Source organism: Carettochelys insculpta, chromosome 23, assembly GCF_033958435.1.
Source record: "Carettochelys insculpta isolate YL-2023 chromosome 23, ASM3395843v1, whole genome shotgun sequence".
NCBI classification, from domain to species: domain Eukaryota; kingdom Metazoa; phylum Chordata; order Testudines; family Carettochelyidae; genus Carettochelys; species Carettochelys insculpta.
Window position 1 is genome coordinate 9,660,147 of NC_134159.1, and position 17,862 is coordinate 9,678,008.

The 17,862-nt window shown below is 45.4% G+C and overlaps 1 protein-coding gene across 1 annotated transcript in view; it reads right to left on the reverse strand.

Moving 5' to 3' along the window:
* Positions 1 to 11,823, reverse strand: part of LRRC38 (leucine rich repeat containing 38) — a 32,135-nt gene extending 20,312 nt beyond the window's left edge. Inside the window, exon 1 of the mRNA XM_074975630.1 lies at positions 11,076 to 11,823. Within this exon, the coding sequence (XP_074831731.1) occupies positions 11,076 to 11,823 (748 nt within the window). The remainder of the gene's footprint in view (positions 1 to 11,075) is intronic.
* Between the last annotated feature and the right edge of the window lie 6,039 nt (positions 11,824 to 17,862).

Sequence of the window (17,862 nt, forward strand, 5' to 3'; positions counted from 1 at the left end):
TAATTGGTAAGTTTGTAAAAGACAATGTGCGGTGGCAGGCAATGAGCCAACACAAAGAGGAACTACTAAATGTATTTATTATTACACGTTTTCCTCAGATCTACTTTAATCTGAATGAGGGAGTAATGAAAAGCACTTGAATATTCCAAACTTCTCTAGAAAAAAAGTAAAATTGGTATTTGTCATGTTGGGTAACATTTTAACAGTTTGCTGATGTTAGTGAGGTTTAAATGCCTTGAAATGTTTAAATGTGGCATTGTATGCCTTGTATGGTATTTTGCCTCTAGTTATATATCCATTCCTTCTGCCTTAAGACTGTCATTAATGTCTTAGCTGTAGTGAGGGGGACTTCTGCTCTGTAGAGATTTGAAATGCCTTTCGGCTGCTGCCTCTTGCTACCAAAAAGGAAAGGCAAAAAATTCAAATCTGGGTGCCAACAGTTAGGCTCCTAATTCCACAGTTACACTACATCTACACAGCAAAGTTATTCTGAAATAACAGCCGTTATTTCAAAATAACTCTGGAAGCATCTACACTGTGCATACACTATTTTAATTACAGCCGTTATTTCAAAATAACTCTGGAAGCATCTACACTGTGCATACACTATTTTAAAATAAATTTGAAATAAATAGCAGGTTCGTTATTTTGAATTTTGTAATCATCATTGCAGAAGGAATAACCCCTATTTCAACATGCTATTTCAAAATAGGCGCAGTTGAGACACGGAATAGCGCTACAGGTTGAACTTTTCTAATCCGGGCACTCTCTCATCCAGCAAACTCCGTAAATCAGCATGATTTTAGTCAGCTGGACAACCACTTATTAGGGGTGTGGCCAAGTTTCCTGTGGTCCCATAAAGTTTTTTTTACAGCCACCAGTCCTGGGTCTCAGTGTTCTGTGCTGTTATTTAACTCTAATTTACCCCTAAATGTCTTCTAAGAGCCCAGTAAGCCATGGACATGTTGGTAATGCACTGGAAAATATTGACCTCCTGTCATCTGGCAAATTCTCTCATCCAGCACCAGTCAGGTCCCAAGACTGTTGGCTGAGAGAGTTTCAACCCAGTGCAGGGGGCTTGGGAGGAATCTTATTTCTGTTAGGAGATTCTGTGTGAACAGACTAAAAGATGCTGAATGCGCGAGTTCCATTCCTGGCCTTCGATATTATGTACTAAGCTGATGTCGAATCCTAGAATCATAGGGTTGGAAGAGACCTTCCGGAATCATCAAGTCCAACCCCTGCTCAAAGCAGGAGCAATCCCAACTAAATCATTCCAGTCAGGGCTTTGCAAAGCCAGGACTTAAAAACCTCTAGGTAACACTTCCCTTCCTTTGATGTTTGTAATGATCTCATGCAAGACACTTAACATCCCCCAGCCTTCACCCCCGCCTTCAGTTCATGTATTTGATTTGTCAGTTTTTATTGCAAGTTTTTTGGGCTTCTGTATGGTGTAGCTGGGTCTGGACTGGAACTGCTATAGATCTGAAAAAGTGGGTCTGTCTCAGGAAAGTTCATCACCTAATAAATCATTTTGTTAGTCTTTAAAGTGCTACATGACTGCTGTTTTGTTTTGTTAGAATACAGACTAACACGGCTACCTCTCTGTTACTGGCAAACAAGAGAATGACATTGCTCTTGCAATGGCCTTTTGTATTTTCATATGCCCCTGGTGAAGTCCCTCCCAAAAATTTTCAAAAGGAACATGGTTCTATGGTTACTTCAACACAGGAGATGTGCCTGTGTCTCTACTAGGCTTACGCAGGAAATCTCCCACTGTTGCTCTACTACTGGAGCAGGTCTCATTGGTGGGGCCATTCATTGAAGCACTAGTGTAATTATTTAAACCACTGTCCCATTGAACTGTGTTCAAAACAGTGATCAATAGTACAACATGGAAAACTAGTTCCCTATCTGCCCTCGAGCTTCCTCTGTTGGCTAAATGTCCAAACCATCAATTTCCTAAATTTATAACCACTGAAAATTTGTTAGGCAGCCTGTGAGCAGTGTTTGCTCTATTTTTTCCATCTGTGGGTATAATAAATTTTATTATATGCACCAAGATATGTGTGGATGTGCACCATCCACAAAATACATGGGGATCCCTGGGGGTGGCTATGGGCGCTCTGCTCATCAGTGGGGTGGCACCTACAATCTCTCCTGGGTGGCCACCTAAGTGTTCACCTCTCCAGGAACACTGCTTGTGAGTGGCCAACACAGTGGGCAACTTGTCCCAGGAAAGGACATGGTGCATCACATGGATTATCTAACACCTTGTTGCTTTGTTCATAGTTATTCACAGTCTCTACCTACTGTTTCAATGGATGCAAATCCTTCACATAGTTCCACAGCTGCAGTAGGTTAGCAAATAAAACCACCAAAACTTCTGTTCCCTTAAAGCACAGCGGGGAGTTTAAGTGGGATAGGCATTAAACAGCTACAGGAGGAGAACACCAGTGCTGTTGACACTAATTTGAATGGCACCGTGCTTGCTCTTTGCAAGGCCAATATAGCAGAGCAACTTTCTCACCCTTCCTGAATGCTTTTTCTAAGTCATGGTAAGAGGGGGGATAAAAACAGGCTAAGACGACAGAAAGGAGACACCATAGTCACACTTCAAGAACTACTTAATCTCTAATTAAAAGTCACGTTAAAAATGCATTAGCCATTAGTAAACAAGGTAATGCTCACTGCTACCCAAAGCATGCCCATGAAAGGTATAAAATAGCAAGAGACACCTCTACAAAGCACTTAATTAAATATAGGTGACCCAGGGTGCTTGAATTCCTGTCAGAGCCTGTGCTACATGTGAACCCAGCTTTTGCATGCACATAGGGAGAATCAACGGGGTCCTTTTACAGCATTTAATTTTTAAAATAGCTTCTTTCATCCAAGCTGCGGGCCCAAAAGGCTTTACAGGTCTAAATGATGAAGTGGCAGATTCCAGCCCCAATCTGCAGTTCCTGGTGCACTTGAAGCAGCAAATTGCAGTGTCAGGACCTGCAGGAATAAGTAATAGCACCGAAGAGTGAAATTAAGCCATTTAGGCGAGGGAGGAAATGTGCATTTTCAGCTGAGCTGGGCCAGGAGAGAGCAGACGAGGTCTGGAGATACAGAAAGGTTGTTGCAGCTCACAGGAGCAGCAGCATTTTTTTTTGTTTTTTCCCCCGCATGATATTCCTAGATCTATATGAAGCTGCAAATGCCAAAAATCTCATGAGACGAAGGATGAAATCTTGGTCTAAGGCAAAATTTCCTTTGACTTTAGCTGTGTCAAGATTTCATCCAAGTTGCAAGAGCTTTCTAGACCAGCCCTGCAAATCCACCAGACATGAATGGTTTGAACAGGCCTCTGCAACTCATTCACACCAACACTCCAAATGCCATGTGTTAGTTCCTACTTTTTAGTAGCCCTTTTCTTGCCCTACTTCTCTCAGATTCCTTAAAGGAGCCCATGTGAGCTGCTTCCCTCTTAAAGGTAACAGAGAGGTCGCCATGTTAGTTTGTACTCCAACAAAATAAAGCAGCAGAAATGTAGCATTTTAAAGACTAACAAAATAATTTATTTAGTGATGAGCTTTCGTGGGACAGACCCACTTCTTCAGATCACCGTGTCTGTATTGGAAATGAAATTGATTTGAAGAAGTGGGTCTGTCCCACGAAAGCTCATAACTGAATAAATCATTTTGTTAGTCTTTAAAATGCTACATTTCTGCTCCTTCCCTCTTAAAGGGTCCACTTTGGTGAATCTGGACCTTGTCAATCGCCACTGGTAAAACCCAGCAAGCAAAAAACAAAATATGTTATGGAGTCACTAGACTGAAGCAGAAGAAATGCCATAATGGTACAGGTTGAACTTCTCTAGTCCAGAATTCTCTTGTTTGGCAACATCCGTAATCCGGCAGGATTTTAGTTAGCTGGATGACCGCTTACCATGGGAGTGGTCATATTTCTCATGGTCCCATAAAGTTTGTTTACTGACACCAGTCCTGGCTCTCAGTGTTCTCTGTTATATAGCTGTAATTTACTCCTAAATGCCTTCTAAGAGCCCACTAAACAACCAAAAAAAAAAAAAGTCTAGTAGCACTTTAAAGACTAACAAAATAATTTAACAATGGAAGTGTTGGTTATATGTTAGACAATATTGACCTCCTGTGGTCAGGCAAACTCTCTTGTCCACCACCAGTCAGGTCCCAGAGTGCCAGAGTAGAGAGGTTCAACTTGTATAAGCCTCAAGCGTGACCTTACCTGACTCCCTCAAACCACAGGGTCAAATTCTGGCCAAGCCTATTCAGCTGTTGGCTCATGTATTTCAGTGTATGTGTGAATGGAGGTGCCTTTCAAGAGAGACTCTTAATGGATTCTACAGCTCTCATGGGTGCTTTTTTATGAGAAGTCCTTTACTCTGGTTTCCTTCCCCCACTGTTCTTAGCATTCTGTGTGGTCTTCATCCATCTGGTTGTTACAAGTCAGTTGTGCTGCAGGCATATACAATAAAATTCAACCCCACTTGCTCACCGCCAGTGCTGGTGCAGACAGACTGCACAAAAGTGACACATCAGGATGAGTTTCATTCATACTTTGGAGAGCCCTTTTTGGATCCCTTCAGGTAAAAGATGTTATCTACCAATGCATCTCAATCAGGGTCCGAGGCCGCCAGGGGGGCTGCCAGCAGGATTTCGGGGGCTGTTAAGCAGGGCCAGGGATAGACTTTTTGGAGCTAAAGGCAGAAAACCAAAACCCTACCACATGGGGCTGAAACCCCTGGGGCAGCAGCCAAAGCTTCACAGGACCCCTTGTGGCATGAGGCCCCAGGCACTTGCCCTGTTTGCTACTCCTTAACACCTGTCCTGGCTTTTATATACAGAAAACCAGTTGTTGTGGCACAGGTGGGCCATGGAGTTTTTATAACAAGACATGAAGGGTCAGCTCAGAAAGAAAATGGTGGAGAACCCCTCCTATATACAATCCAAATATTATTATTACAGTGATCCTCACTTCTTTGCACAGCTTGAGACACCACACAAATTCAGCGTTCACTAAAAGTGGAACAATTAGGAGAAGAAAAAAATTGCCCTTTGTTTTGGATTGAGATGAAAATTCAACATTTTACCTTTTTAAAAAATATACTTGCCTTCCATAACATTGGTAAAGCAATCAGCAGCCCTTCATTTTGAGTGCAAAACACTGCATGCAACTTTTGTAATAGGTCTGCCTCCAACTTAGGGTGTGAGAAGCAGCACCTTATGCTGAGCAATGCTTTCTTTAGAAATAAAGGCTGGGTGCATACAAGGTGAGATCTGTAGAAGAAAGCAAATGCCAGCTGTTTGTATGAAGCAACAGAGCCACATAGGCAGCAGTCACACAGCTGGGAAGAGAATTAATGGACAAAAGCAGAACCAGATCAGCAGAAAGAGTAATGTCACAGGCATTTTCCAGTAGTTGCTCCACTAATTAGAAATCAGGCACAATGGATATAGGTTTTGCAAAACTTCATGGGCTGAATTGTGGTTCACTTCGGGGTCACTGACTGACCCAAATGTTTGAATTGTAGGTGAAGGAAGGGTTTTGGGGGTGAATTGTTCTGGGGTTTGGCCCCATCTGACGCAGCAGAATGGAATTTCTACTCTGGTGGCTGATGCTGCAGGGTGGTTTGGTGTTTTTTTCAAACCTCATCAACCAAGGGTTGAACTTCATCAGCTGGGTGTCTATTTGGTAAAGTCAAAGCCCTAGAGGCACTGTTGGGTCAGGATCCCATTTTCAGGAAATGCCCAAAGTTCAAGTGGTGCGGGGGGGGAGGTTTGTGGCAGGGTCACAGATTGGCGGGGAGAAAGAGGGCAACTGCCCCCCAGGCTCTGTCTTTCAAAAGGACCCAGGGCTCTTGGTTGTGATGATATTACTGCCACAGCAGCAGTGGCCAGAACCCCCAGGCCCTTTACATTGCCACTGGAGCCTCAGGTGTGCTTCAGGTGCATGCTGAGGGCTGCCTAGGGTAAACGTAGCATGCTCAAGGCAGAGCTGACAGATGCCTGAGGGAGGCTAGACCCAGTCCCACTCTTTGTGTCTGAAGCCCCACCCCTTCCCAGGTCACAGAGCCCTCTACCCCCACCCACTTCTTGCCCAGGGGCCCAACGAGTCTCTCAGCCCCATTGGTTGATGTATTCAACACACAGTTCCAATTTGGCTCATTCTCTGCTCTACCAGAGAGGCAGAGCACACTACACTGCATTTTCAACAGTCTCACTTTAAGATCACAATCCAGACAAATGTACCACATCCTGAAGGTTTTGTCTCTCGGCCAGTTAGTTTCTGTTCCTTTTTACTCGTCTCTAATCCTCGCAGGCACCATAGTTCACAGTAGTATCTGAAAGCTGAAGTCTTGGGCCTCAGGATACCACTGTGGTTGCGATAGAAGCTGCTACAGAATGGCAGGAATGGGCTTGCTGGCTGTCTCCTCTCAATCCACCCTAATACCCTGAACCAGCTCTGAGCCTGCCAAGGGTCCAGTGCATTGAATGGGGCATTATAGATGGTGCAAAGGGGAATGAGGAATCAGTCCCTCCACCCTTAAATCTTGCACTTCCACCCCTTTCAGCTTTCTCCAGTAAGATATACCTCTCTAGTCTGCACTCTCTCATCTGGCACCATCTGTAATCTGGCATGGTTTTAGTTGGCCGGATGACCACTTATTATGGGCGTGGCCAAGTTTCTCATTGTCCCACAAAGTTGTTTTCAGCCACCAGTGTTCTCTGCGGCTCTCAGTGTAACATGCCCTTATGTAGCTGCAATTTATACCTAAATGTCTTCTGAGAACCTAGTAGGCAGTGGAAGTGTTGGTAATGCTGCTAGACAATATTGTTCTCCTGTGGTCTGGCAAATTCTCTCGTTCAGGACCAGTCAGGTCCGAGGGTGCTGGATGAGAGATCTTGAGCCTGTACTGTGATAGACAAACACTGCAATTGTGATAGAGGTGACAAAGAAAAGTGTGCTGCTGAACTTAAATCTCTCCCTTGAAATCTCCACAATTTGTGCTGGTCTTTCCTTTCCAAACTGTTTCCAGGCATAACCCTGGCTGTTCTATTGATCCCATGGTCCCTGAGTTCTCAAAGATAATTGCAAATGGTTTCAAACTTGCTTCAGCTAGTTCCTTAAGTACTCTACAATGAATTCCATCAGATCCTGCTGACCTGAATACACCTAACATATTCTTCAAACTGTTCTTTCCCTATTTTGGCTTTGCCCCCCTCCTCATGTTAATGTTAATTATGGTATGTATCTGGTCAGTTTTCCATTTTCATGAAAACTGTAGCAAAATAGGCACTAAATACTTCAGCCCTCTTGATATCATCAGTTATTGGCATTTCTTCACTGTTAAGTAGGGGACCTACACTTTCCTTTCTTTCTGTAGCTCCTAATGCAGTTAGAGAACCTTTTCTTGTCTTTTCCTTCCCTTGATAGGTGTAACTCACTTTTTGCCTTGCTTAGCCTTTCTAATTTTGTCCCTATGGGCCTGTGCTGCTTTCTGTACTCCTCTCTTGCAATCTGCCCATGTTTCCACTTTTTGTAGAATTCCTTCTTGATTTTCAGACCATTAAAGATGGAGCCATATTTTTTATCTTTCCTTCGTGCTGAACTAGTTGGTAGTTTTGCCTTCAATATTATGTCCTTGAAAGACTCCCATGTTTCCTGAACTCCATTTTCCTTTAGAATTTTTCTGCATGGGATCTTACTTCCCACTTCTCTTACTTTATTAAAGTGTGCTTTTCAGAAGTCCATTATCCTTAGTCTGGTGATATTATGCCTTCCATGCCTTAGAATAATGATATCTATCATTTCAGGCAGCAGCGCTAGACCTATTTTTAGGGTGGGGCCACTGAGCTGTACCCCTGTTATCCTTGTTTGCCTCACCACCCCAAGCTGGGGTCACACATTGAGCTGCCAGCTTTCCAGGACCAGATGAACCAGATGACATTTCTACAAATGGCATCTGGTCTGTCCACTCTGGGAGAGTTGACAATTCGAGCCTCAACGAGAGGTGGCTGCAGAGCCCCAGGCTGACAGTGGGACCCTGAGCAGTAGCAGAGCCTCTGGGTCCAATGGCCTAGAACCCAGGGCTGGCAAGCTGTAGCACCTGAGGTGCCAGTGGTCAGCAGGAACCTGAGGGTGGTGGGATCAGTTGGACCCCAGAGAGGCCACCTGGAGGCCAGGACATGGGAATGGCTGAGCTAGCAGTGGATGAACAGCAAGGCCAGCAACTGGGCATGAGGATCTAGGTGCAAAACCTGGGGGGGAAACACAGCATCCCTACTTCACAAACCAATGCTTTCATGACCACTTTCACCCAAATTCCTTCCACCTTGAGATTCAGAATCAAATGAAAAATGGCCACCGTCTGGCTACTTCTTCTACTTTCTGAAACAAACAAATTGTCCCTAATACATTCCAACCACTCACTGGGAATTTTGTCTTTTATTGTATTACTTTTCCAACAGATGTCTGCATAGCTAAAGTCCTCCATTACTTCTAGGTCTTATGCTTTGTATATGTCTGTTATCTGTTCTAGAAATGACTCTTCCACCTCCTCTTTCTAATTTGGTGGTCCATAGTAGATCCCTACCATGATGTTACCACTTTTATTTACCTATTTTATTGTTACCCAGAGCTGGAGACTTCCAAGTGATCTTCCCTTCCTGTCCTTCTGGACCTCAGTACAAATGTATCAATAGTCTTGGGTTCATCTTGGAAATAGCTGAAACAGTGGAAACAGGCAGGGGGCTGGACCCAATGACTTCCTGAGGCCCCTTCCAGCCCTAGGAGTCTATGATTCTATGAAACAAAATACTGTGACAAATTGTTCCTAGCCTGGCTCAGCCCAGGACGTACGGGGTAATCCTGAACGAAAACTAGATCTCTAGAGATTTGCAGGTGAAAGAAACACAGGTAAACTTAGGAGCAGGCAGAGGAGCAACGGGAGGTTGAAAGCCAGGAGCAGGGAGGGCATAAGGAGGGAGGTAGATGTGCTGGGAACTTGGGGGGCAGATTGGGGAAGGGAAGCCGGGTCTCATTATTGGAGTATTGTTGAAGATGGAACGGATTGGGTTGGGTTAAGGGTTGGGGGAGGGGATGGTGAAATACTGGCTACGAAAAAGGGGTGGAAATGAAGAATAAAGTGCTGACTCCAATAAAGAGTTGGTTGAGGGGGAGGAGATCAGTTAAAGATTGGGAGCCAAAAATTAAAATGCTGTTCAGACAAGCTGTTGGGAGAAAAGGGAGAAGGTTCAGTTGGAAGGGCAGTGGGATGAGGATTTGCCTTGGTTAAGAGACAGGCTCATGTAGTGCAGGAGAAGGGGGCCAGCACTCAGCTCCGAGACAAGCTAAAGCTGGCTCAGGCATCGTGGGAGAAGTAGGTCGAGATTTGGCTCAAACCCGGCAGGGGTGAGGAGACCAATGTTTTTCCTCCCCCAATCACTTCACTCACCTCTGATAGGAGATGGTTTCATTATATCCTTGAGCATCTAGGGCAGGGGTTGGCAACCAAAATGGCAAGATCACCCATTTTGTCCAATTCCATAAAAAGCTCAATATTTCAAGAGCTGTAGCGCATGTGAATACAAGACAGTCCTTAATAAATGTCAAGCCATCCTTTTTATAACCCCTATTTTAAGACCAGTGCACACACAATGATTTGTAATGTGATACCTGTTTACTGCAGGACATTCCTAAGCTTTTGACATATTCTATTTCCTCACACTTTACATGCGTGTTTGTACCATGGTCTTCCTGACTTTCACTCCCTAACTTTCTCTGTCTGGAGGATATTAGGGAGATTTATCCAACCTTTTGAGATCACTTCTAGTTTACTATTTAGATCTGAGTTGTTCATTTTTGGGATTTTAGACATTCACTGTTTATCAAAAATAATCAGGAGGTTTTTGTTTTTTTTGGTTTTACTTTTCAATTATAGTGTCAGGAGCCACAAAGAAGGCTGTAAAGAGATGCATGTAGCTCTGGAGCTGCAGGTTGCAGACCCCTGATTTAGGGCAAGCAAAATGTCTCAGAAAGGCCACCCAAGGTCACGGGCACAGGCAGAATTTGCACAAGTAATTACAGCCTCTCTGGTGAGAAACAGGAAGCAGGGGTATGGGAATTGTTGGCTCTTTTTGGGTTTTCTTCCCTTTGCCTCTGACACTGCATGAAAGACCAGAGATGCTCTTTAGAGAATGGATTCTCTGTCTTTCTCCATCTCGTCTCCTTCTCCCTGGCAATCGCAATCAGCCCTCAGCCTTCTCCCTCCCACTCCCCGATCCCTAAGTAAAACACAGTTCTGCTCAGAAGCAGACTAGGCAGCCATGATCTTATTAGGGGCATTACTTTGTGTGCTCTCAGTAGCACTGTTAGCACCTGCACTCCTAGCAATTTGTCTTCCATGTGCATCTTGGGGGCTCAGTAGTATGAATTTGACCCCATGCTTGTGGGAACCATGAACTGTGGTTGATCTTCAGCTAAAGCTTGGTACGATTAAGTAGAGCTTTGGGCAGGTGTTTCACATGGCACCTTTAAGGTTATTTCAATGCACGTCTTAAAATAACCAGCAAAACCTGGAACCAAGTGCTTTGTAATTTCAGGGAGTTCAGATTTTGCAACTTGAGCTCTGTGTGCTGCTTCCCAGAAAATCAAGGCAGGATAAAATCAAATTCCCCCAGTCACTGGCACAAAATGGGGATATACAGCCATTCAAAGGGCTTATTAAGGTCACCAACGCCTGGAGGAGAATCAGTGCTGGGTTACCCAGTTTGAAAAGCTCTTTTCAGCCTGGATAGGTTTAATCTCAGGACCAATATATCACATTTACTGGGAAGGGATGGTGCTACTAAAGGTCACAAGCTTCATTTTAAGGAACTGCCTGATTCAACTGTGCAATTGTGGCAGGAGCAAAATTCACAGTTTGGATCATTGCAGGCTGTACACCCAGAGAGACAATCTGATCAGCTGGAACAGTGGAAGCGTGTGCGCGCGCACACACACACACACACAACACACACAAAAAAGCTTGCTTGCAAGTCATTTAGCTTTACCTTTCTGAAGCTTGGACGCATTCTCTTGTATCCAACTGAAGAGACTGGCAAAGTCACAGTCACAGACCCAAGGGTTACCCTCTAGCCGTATAGTCCGAAGGGATGGAAGTGCATCCAGGGCAGCCACGCTGAGGCTTTGCAAGTTATTGTCATTCAGTTCCAGCACTTGAAGCTGCTCCAGGTTCTCAAATGCAGCTTCATCCACATCCACCAGGTTATTGTTCCCAAGACTTAATTTTATCAGCTTCTCGGCCGATTTGAATATCCCGGCATCAAGCTGTGTTAAATTATTGTAGCTTAGGTCTAAAAACACCAGCTTGGTGGAACTGCTGAACGTGCCCTCTTCTAAGGAGGTGATCGAGTTATTCCTGAAGTCCAAGTAGACTAGATCTCCATAAAATATAAAAAAATCAGCCGGTATAGCCTGAATGTTGTTGTCAGCTATGAGGAGTTTCCGTACGTCCAGTGGGAAGGGATTAGGAACAGTCGGGAGTCCTTGATCCCTGCAGTCTACAGTGTGGTAGTCCATACAGCTACAGAGAGGAGGGCAAAGATGCCCCAAAGGTAAGAAGAGCAGGCAGAAATAGAGCGAAAGTAGAAGGCAGAGAGGAAAGCATGGCCACATCGTCAAGGATTGGAGAGCTATGCTGAGCCCCACTGCTAGGAGAAAGACATTTTGCTCAGCTGGGTAGCAATGCCCGGTTGTGTGTGTGCATGTGGTTGTATCCAAGAGATCACATATCATCATAGATCAGATAGCAGCAAACTAGGGAGGAAAGGGGAGTGGGGAGGGTGTGACTGAGGGAGGGAGGGAGGGGGGTAAATGTGAGGATTTACACTGTCGGGGATTTATAAAGCTGTAGAATGCAGGGAAGAGAGAGATGACAGGGCGAAGGGATGAGCTTTCAAGGACTCCTTTGTTTTTTTCAGGTTAAAGGCAGCAAGCAGCCTGTGCACAGCTTATTCCAGCCAAAGGGAAATCTGCTCGCTGTGGCTCTGCAATCAGCAGTTAACAGTTAACCAGTTGATGTCTGACTAGCAGTGAATAGAATGGAACCTAAGGAAGCCAGTTATTTTTTTCTGCCCACGTTGTGCTGTGTCCTTGGTTCTAAGTGTTCAGAGCCCAAAAGACAGCCAGGCAGGGGAGCGGGAGGGAATCAGTAGTGCTGAGGTCTCCTTTCTTTTCCCTGGCAAAGACCAGCTGGGGCAGTGAACCTGTGTCTTACCCACATGCCTGTCCTAAGAGGTCTGGCTTCTTCTGGTTCAGCTCAAGGGTAATGTCAGTTAAATACAATCTACTTTCCACAAAGGGAACAGAAACCATTAATGCAAGAAGGGCCACTGGATCTGTTAGGAGTTTTACATAGCTACTTTTTTGTGATCCACAGTGAGGACTTTTTAATGTTGCGCTGGTCGCATCTCCAGTAGGCCAGATACAAACATAGCTTGGGGGCCAGATCCTCTGCTGGAGTAAACTGGAGGCAGTGCAGCTACACAGATTTACATGAGCTGGAGATTTGGCCTCAGGGGTTTTGTAATATCTCAGGCACCCCATCCCCACCCCCCAGCAGACATGTCTTTGTATAGCAGCATGTGTGTCTTCCTGGCAATTTTCCCAGCTTCGCTCACCAAAGGAGACACCTTCTTCTCTGGCTGCAGGGAGCACAATGCGTCCTACGAGCAGGCCAGTTTGTAGCTTCGACACTAGATCATCAGTTGAAAGGCGAAAGGGGAGACATGCCAAAAGCACGACTGATCATTCGGCACCTAACTCCCACAGGAGCGCGCTCAGAATTGGACATCTAAATGGCAGTTTTGCCTCTGAAAGTCTCTCCGTAAACTCCTGGGGAGCTGGCAACTATCACCACATTATAGATACGTTCTTGGCATTGTCATTACCCTCCCCGGGCTGCCCATGTGGCCCTTCTCTCGAAGTAAGTCTCTTCCTGTGAGATGCTTAGAGCCGCACCTGACCAGGGAGAGCAGAGTTGTGGGGTGGTGGGTGTCAGCATCTGTATTTGCCAGGGCTGTGCTCCTGGTCCTATACAAGTACACACCCCCATCCTTTAAGTTAAGAAAACGTCGCTGTGTAGGACCACCCGAAGCTGGCACTGCTCCAGGCACCCCGCTGTTTTTGAGTATTCTGTTTTCCCATATTCTGCATTATTATGTAAGTTCTCACTGTTACTGGAAGGCCTGGGAGGGGACAAAGGGGGCAATCTAAAAGGGTCTGGGGCTCCTGGCAGCACCCAGAGTTGTGGGCCCTTTAAATTGCTACTGGCAGACCGCATGGCAGGCCCTGGCCAGCTCTTGTGCCATGGTCTAGGTAGTGCTGAGGGCTGGCTAGTCTGTCCCCATCCCTCCCACACAAGGCCACGCCCCTTCTGGGAGCACAGCTGCACCGCCCACCCCCCCCGCCTCCACTTTGCCCAGGGACCTGGGGAGACTGTTGGCTCCCCAGTTATTGGTGTACAAGAGATAGAGTGAAATATCTAGCAGCAGGATTCTGTGATGCCCCTCTCGATCTGTCTAGTGGATGCTGCAGAGGAGAGGTGCTTTGGGTTATGATATGAGGTGTTTACAACAACAAATGGATAATACAGATGCACTGACCTATTGTGGAGGTTTGTCTTGTTTCATATCACTTCTGCCAGCTCTGATTTTTTTTCCCTAGCTGTTGTGTTGAGAGAGCAGAGCTGGTGTTGAGTGCACCAGTGCAGAGAAAGTGAGTTTACCACAAAAATTTGAAGGAGGTCAGGGTAAGGCACTAGAAGAGAATCTATGCTGGTCAAATAGTCCTGGTAAGCAAGAATAGCTGGTGTGAATGAGATTGCAAAGCAGCTGTAAAGCCTCTCCTGCCTTGAGAATATCTCAGCAAAGGGGATGTTTCTGGCGGGAACGAGGACCATGCAGGCAGCTTTGCACCAATCCCCAGGTGCATCCATGCAGCAGGAGTGTTGGGGGCAGGAAAAGGGTGGGCTGTGGGAGAGAGGGGGCTTGAGTTGGACATCCCAACACATTGGGCTTGTCTACACTACCACCCTCCTCTGAAGGAAGGATGGTAATTAGAGTGTTGGGAGTTTACTAATGAAGTGCTGCCGTGCATACGCAGCACTTCATTAAGCAAATTCCCACCCCCCATGGCAACTTCAAAGTTTTCAACTTCGAAGTACCAGCTCTCATCTAGCCGCGGCTCACCCGCTGGTACTTCGAAGTTCCAGGGCATCATCAAAGTCCCTTTACTCCTCAAAATTAGAAGTAAAGGGACTTGGAAGTTGCCCCAGCACTTCGAAGTCCCGGCGGGTGAGCCGGGGCTAGGTGCGAGCTGGTACTTTGAAGTTTAAAACTTTGAAGGTGCCGCGGGGGGTGGGGTGGGGAGGGGAATTTGCTTAACGAAGTGCTGCCTATGCAGCGCAGCACTTCATTAGTAAACTCCCAACACCCTAATGACCATCCTTCCTTCGAAGGAGGTGCTAGTGTAGACACAGCCACTGGCTATTCCTGAATATGAACTACTCAGTGTCTATTACAGCAAGGGTGCAACTAGGGCATTTTGGGCTGCTCCAGACCACATGAGGGGCCATATCGGTCCCCAGTGGCCCCAGGAAATGGAAGGTACAAACCCAGCGGTCTACTGCTAGCAGCTCCAGAGCCGCATGCAGCTCTTCAAGGATTTCTTTGTGGCTTCCGCCGCTATAACTGCAAAGTAAAAAAAAAAAAAAACAACAACAACAACAACAACAACAACAACAAAATTCCTAATTATTTTCTATAAACCATGAACAACTAAAAGCCTCAAAATGACCAGCTCATATCTAAATAGCAAACAATATGTGATCTCGAAATGTTGGATAACTCCCCCTAGCAGAGAGAAAGAAAGTTTGGGAGAGAAAGTCAGGAAGAAAGTGGTACAAACACACACATAAAGTGTGAGGAAATAGAATATGTAAAAAGTTTGTGAATGTCCTGCAGTAAACATGTATCACATTGTGTGTGCTCTATTCTTTAAAAAGGGGTTACAAAAAGTATGGTTTGATGTTATTTATTAAGGACTGTCTTGTATTTCCAGGCATTGCGGCTCTTGAATTATTGGGTCTTTTGCTGTACTGGAAAAAATGGCTTTTCTTGCTATTTTGGTTGCTGACTCCTGTATGAGCCACTCCTGCTCCCTTGCAGATGGGAAAGGCTATTCCTATGAAGGGGTCATAGGGAGAGAGACCGAACTGCAAGAAGGAAGAGCAGAAAAATGAAGGTCAAGGTACCACATCCTCTATTATCGCAATTCCTACTCCCCAGCCATTGTAGCACCCTCTCAACTATTCCATCACTCATGGCTGATCCTTAGAGCTTCCTTGATAAAGCCACCCAGAGTGAAGTAGGCTCAGTTATTTCTTTCAATCACTAAAGACAGAGAGAAGTCCAACAAACTGGGCTTTAAAAATTCCATAAGCAAATTAACACACAAAGGGAGAGCTGCTTACTTGCCACAGAATGCGCATTCATTCTGGCCTGGAATTCATCCACAATCAACATCACAAAGTAACGACAACTGATGTTTTCTTATGCAGAGTTTCAGGCTTTTAACCTTTAAATGCCCGGTCTTGCAAACAGTTGCTGTCAGTCATCCCCCTGGGAGGTATAGGTACCTCTCTCTATTTAGCCCAACACATGGGCTTAGGTCAGAGCTGATACTGTTCTGTTCCCTTCAGGTACAGAAGACAGAGCTGAAATAACACCTGGTCATGTAGTCCCTGAAAGTAAGTAATAATAATTAATTTCATTACACAGAGGTTGTTCCTGTGGTCACTGATGTCAATATGACTTGTATAGTGGAAAAATCACAGCCATAATGCTTTTCATTCAAAAGAAAGCTCAGTAATATTAGTATTTTCCAAAGGGGAAACTTGGAGACATTAACTCCTGACTTACCAGAGAGTACATTACCAGCAGAAATAGTAACAGAGAGGTCTCCGTGTTAGTCTGTATTCCAGCAAAACAAAACAGCAGAAATGTAGCACTTTAAAGACTGACAAAATGATTTATTTGGTGATGAGCTTTTGTGGGACAGACTCACTTCATCAGATCAATCTCATTTCCAGTACAGACTGACATTTATAAGAACAGAGGACCAGGAACAGAACTCCTTTCTCCTAGGTCCCTCCACAGACCTGTCACCTAAAGAGACTTCCCTGGCGGTCACTCGGCAGGGCTGAAAAAATTGCTGGGAACTCCTGGCAAGGTGAGGAAGCTGGCTGCGCACTCCTGGAAGGGAGGGGCCTCACGTGGTTGGGATGGTGATGTGGGCTGGGCTAGACTCCCCCCCCTCCCCCGTCAGTCCTTCAGCATCACACTGCTGGGCTCCCCAGTGGCAATTTAAAGTGCCTGAGGCTCTGGCTGTTGCTGCTGCTGCAGTGACGCAGGTGGCAGCTGGGAGCACTGGGCTCTTGTGAATTGCCAGGCCCCAGGGAACTGGCCCTTCTGCCTATCCCCATTGTTAGCAGGCCGATGGTCAGTAAATCAAGAACTTCCTTTACTTACCATAGAAGGTGTTGCCAGTGGCTAAAGAAGATTTCCTTAGCTTCTCATTCTGTACCTCATGCACAAAAAGGGGGTATGAGATTGCCGTGTGGCCTGAAGGCAGATTTCACGTCCAAGACAAGATTCAGTCTGCAAAAGAAAGCAGGGGCCAAGAGACTGCAATCGGGCATTGGATCACATTGTGGTGTGGTGGCTTGTTCTCGTGTGGTGCAACTGGGTAGCTGGCAGCCTCTGTCCCAGTGAACTTACAACCAAACCAAAGAAAGCCTGAGTATAACTAACTCGCTCTTCAGTTGTACAGGAGCAGATGTTGTGTTTCTTGAGTCCTAGTCTGTGATCTCTCCTGTACTCCTTTGAATCTCCTTGATTTTTACTGGTTTCCTCCTGACCTGTTTTTAAACTTTCTGCGTCTCTTCGTTTTGTTGCTTTGCCCCATTCGTTCCTTGGCTGTTGCTGCATCTCACCCATCTCTCAGAACCAAAAGTCTCTCTCACCTTCGACGGAAACTTCATTCATCATTAATATTTTTTTCCAAAACGTTCTCAGGAAACCTGGTATGGGGACAGAGATGCAGCAGAATTAGCTAATAATCCAGCAAGACACAGTTATGACAGCAACTGATCTGGTCCTTTATTTATATCATGCAGACATAGTTACCTTGTGTTAGTTACATGGTGAGTGCAGCCAGCTTTCTCCTAAGTAAATACCACCCTCTTGTGATCTATATGTCACTGGCCATTATATAGTTAATTATATCCCTATATTACACTTGGTCTTGAGTCTAATGTGCAGTTTATATTCTGAGCTCGGTTTCTTCCTTCCGCCTTCCAAAAACACACTACAAAAGGGAACTATGGGATTTAATTGTGTCCTTTTCAACTGCCTGTTTTGGAGGAGCTATAATCAGGCAGATGAACACACTAAAATAGCTAACCTGCCAATGCATAATTTCTCCAGTGAGATGGCCTGTGCACAAGCTGGATCTCACTTACAGACTTGTGCAGGATGGGGAGTAAAGGTCTCCTGTACATGACAGCTTCTACTTCCCTGTCAGCAGCCTGGCTCTGAGGACAAGGAGCTAAACTTCAGGCTGACTGTAAAACAGCGCAGCTCCAGTCCCTGAAGTCAAGGAGTTGGATCCACACCAGGTTTCCCTTTGGTCCACTGTGACTAGTTCAATAACTCTCTTGGGCATTTCTTCCAGTAATTAGGACACTATAAAATTGGTCCATCAATGACTATTCCATGA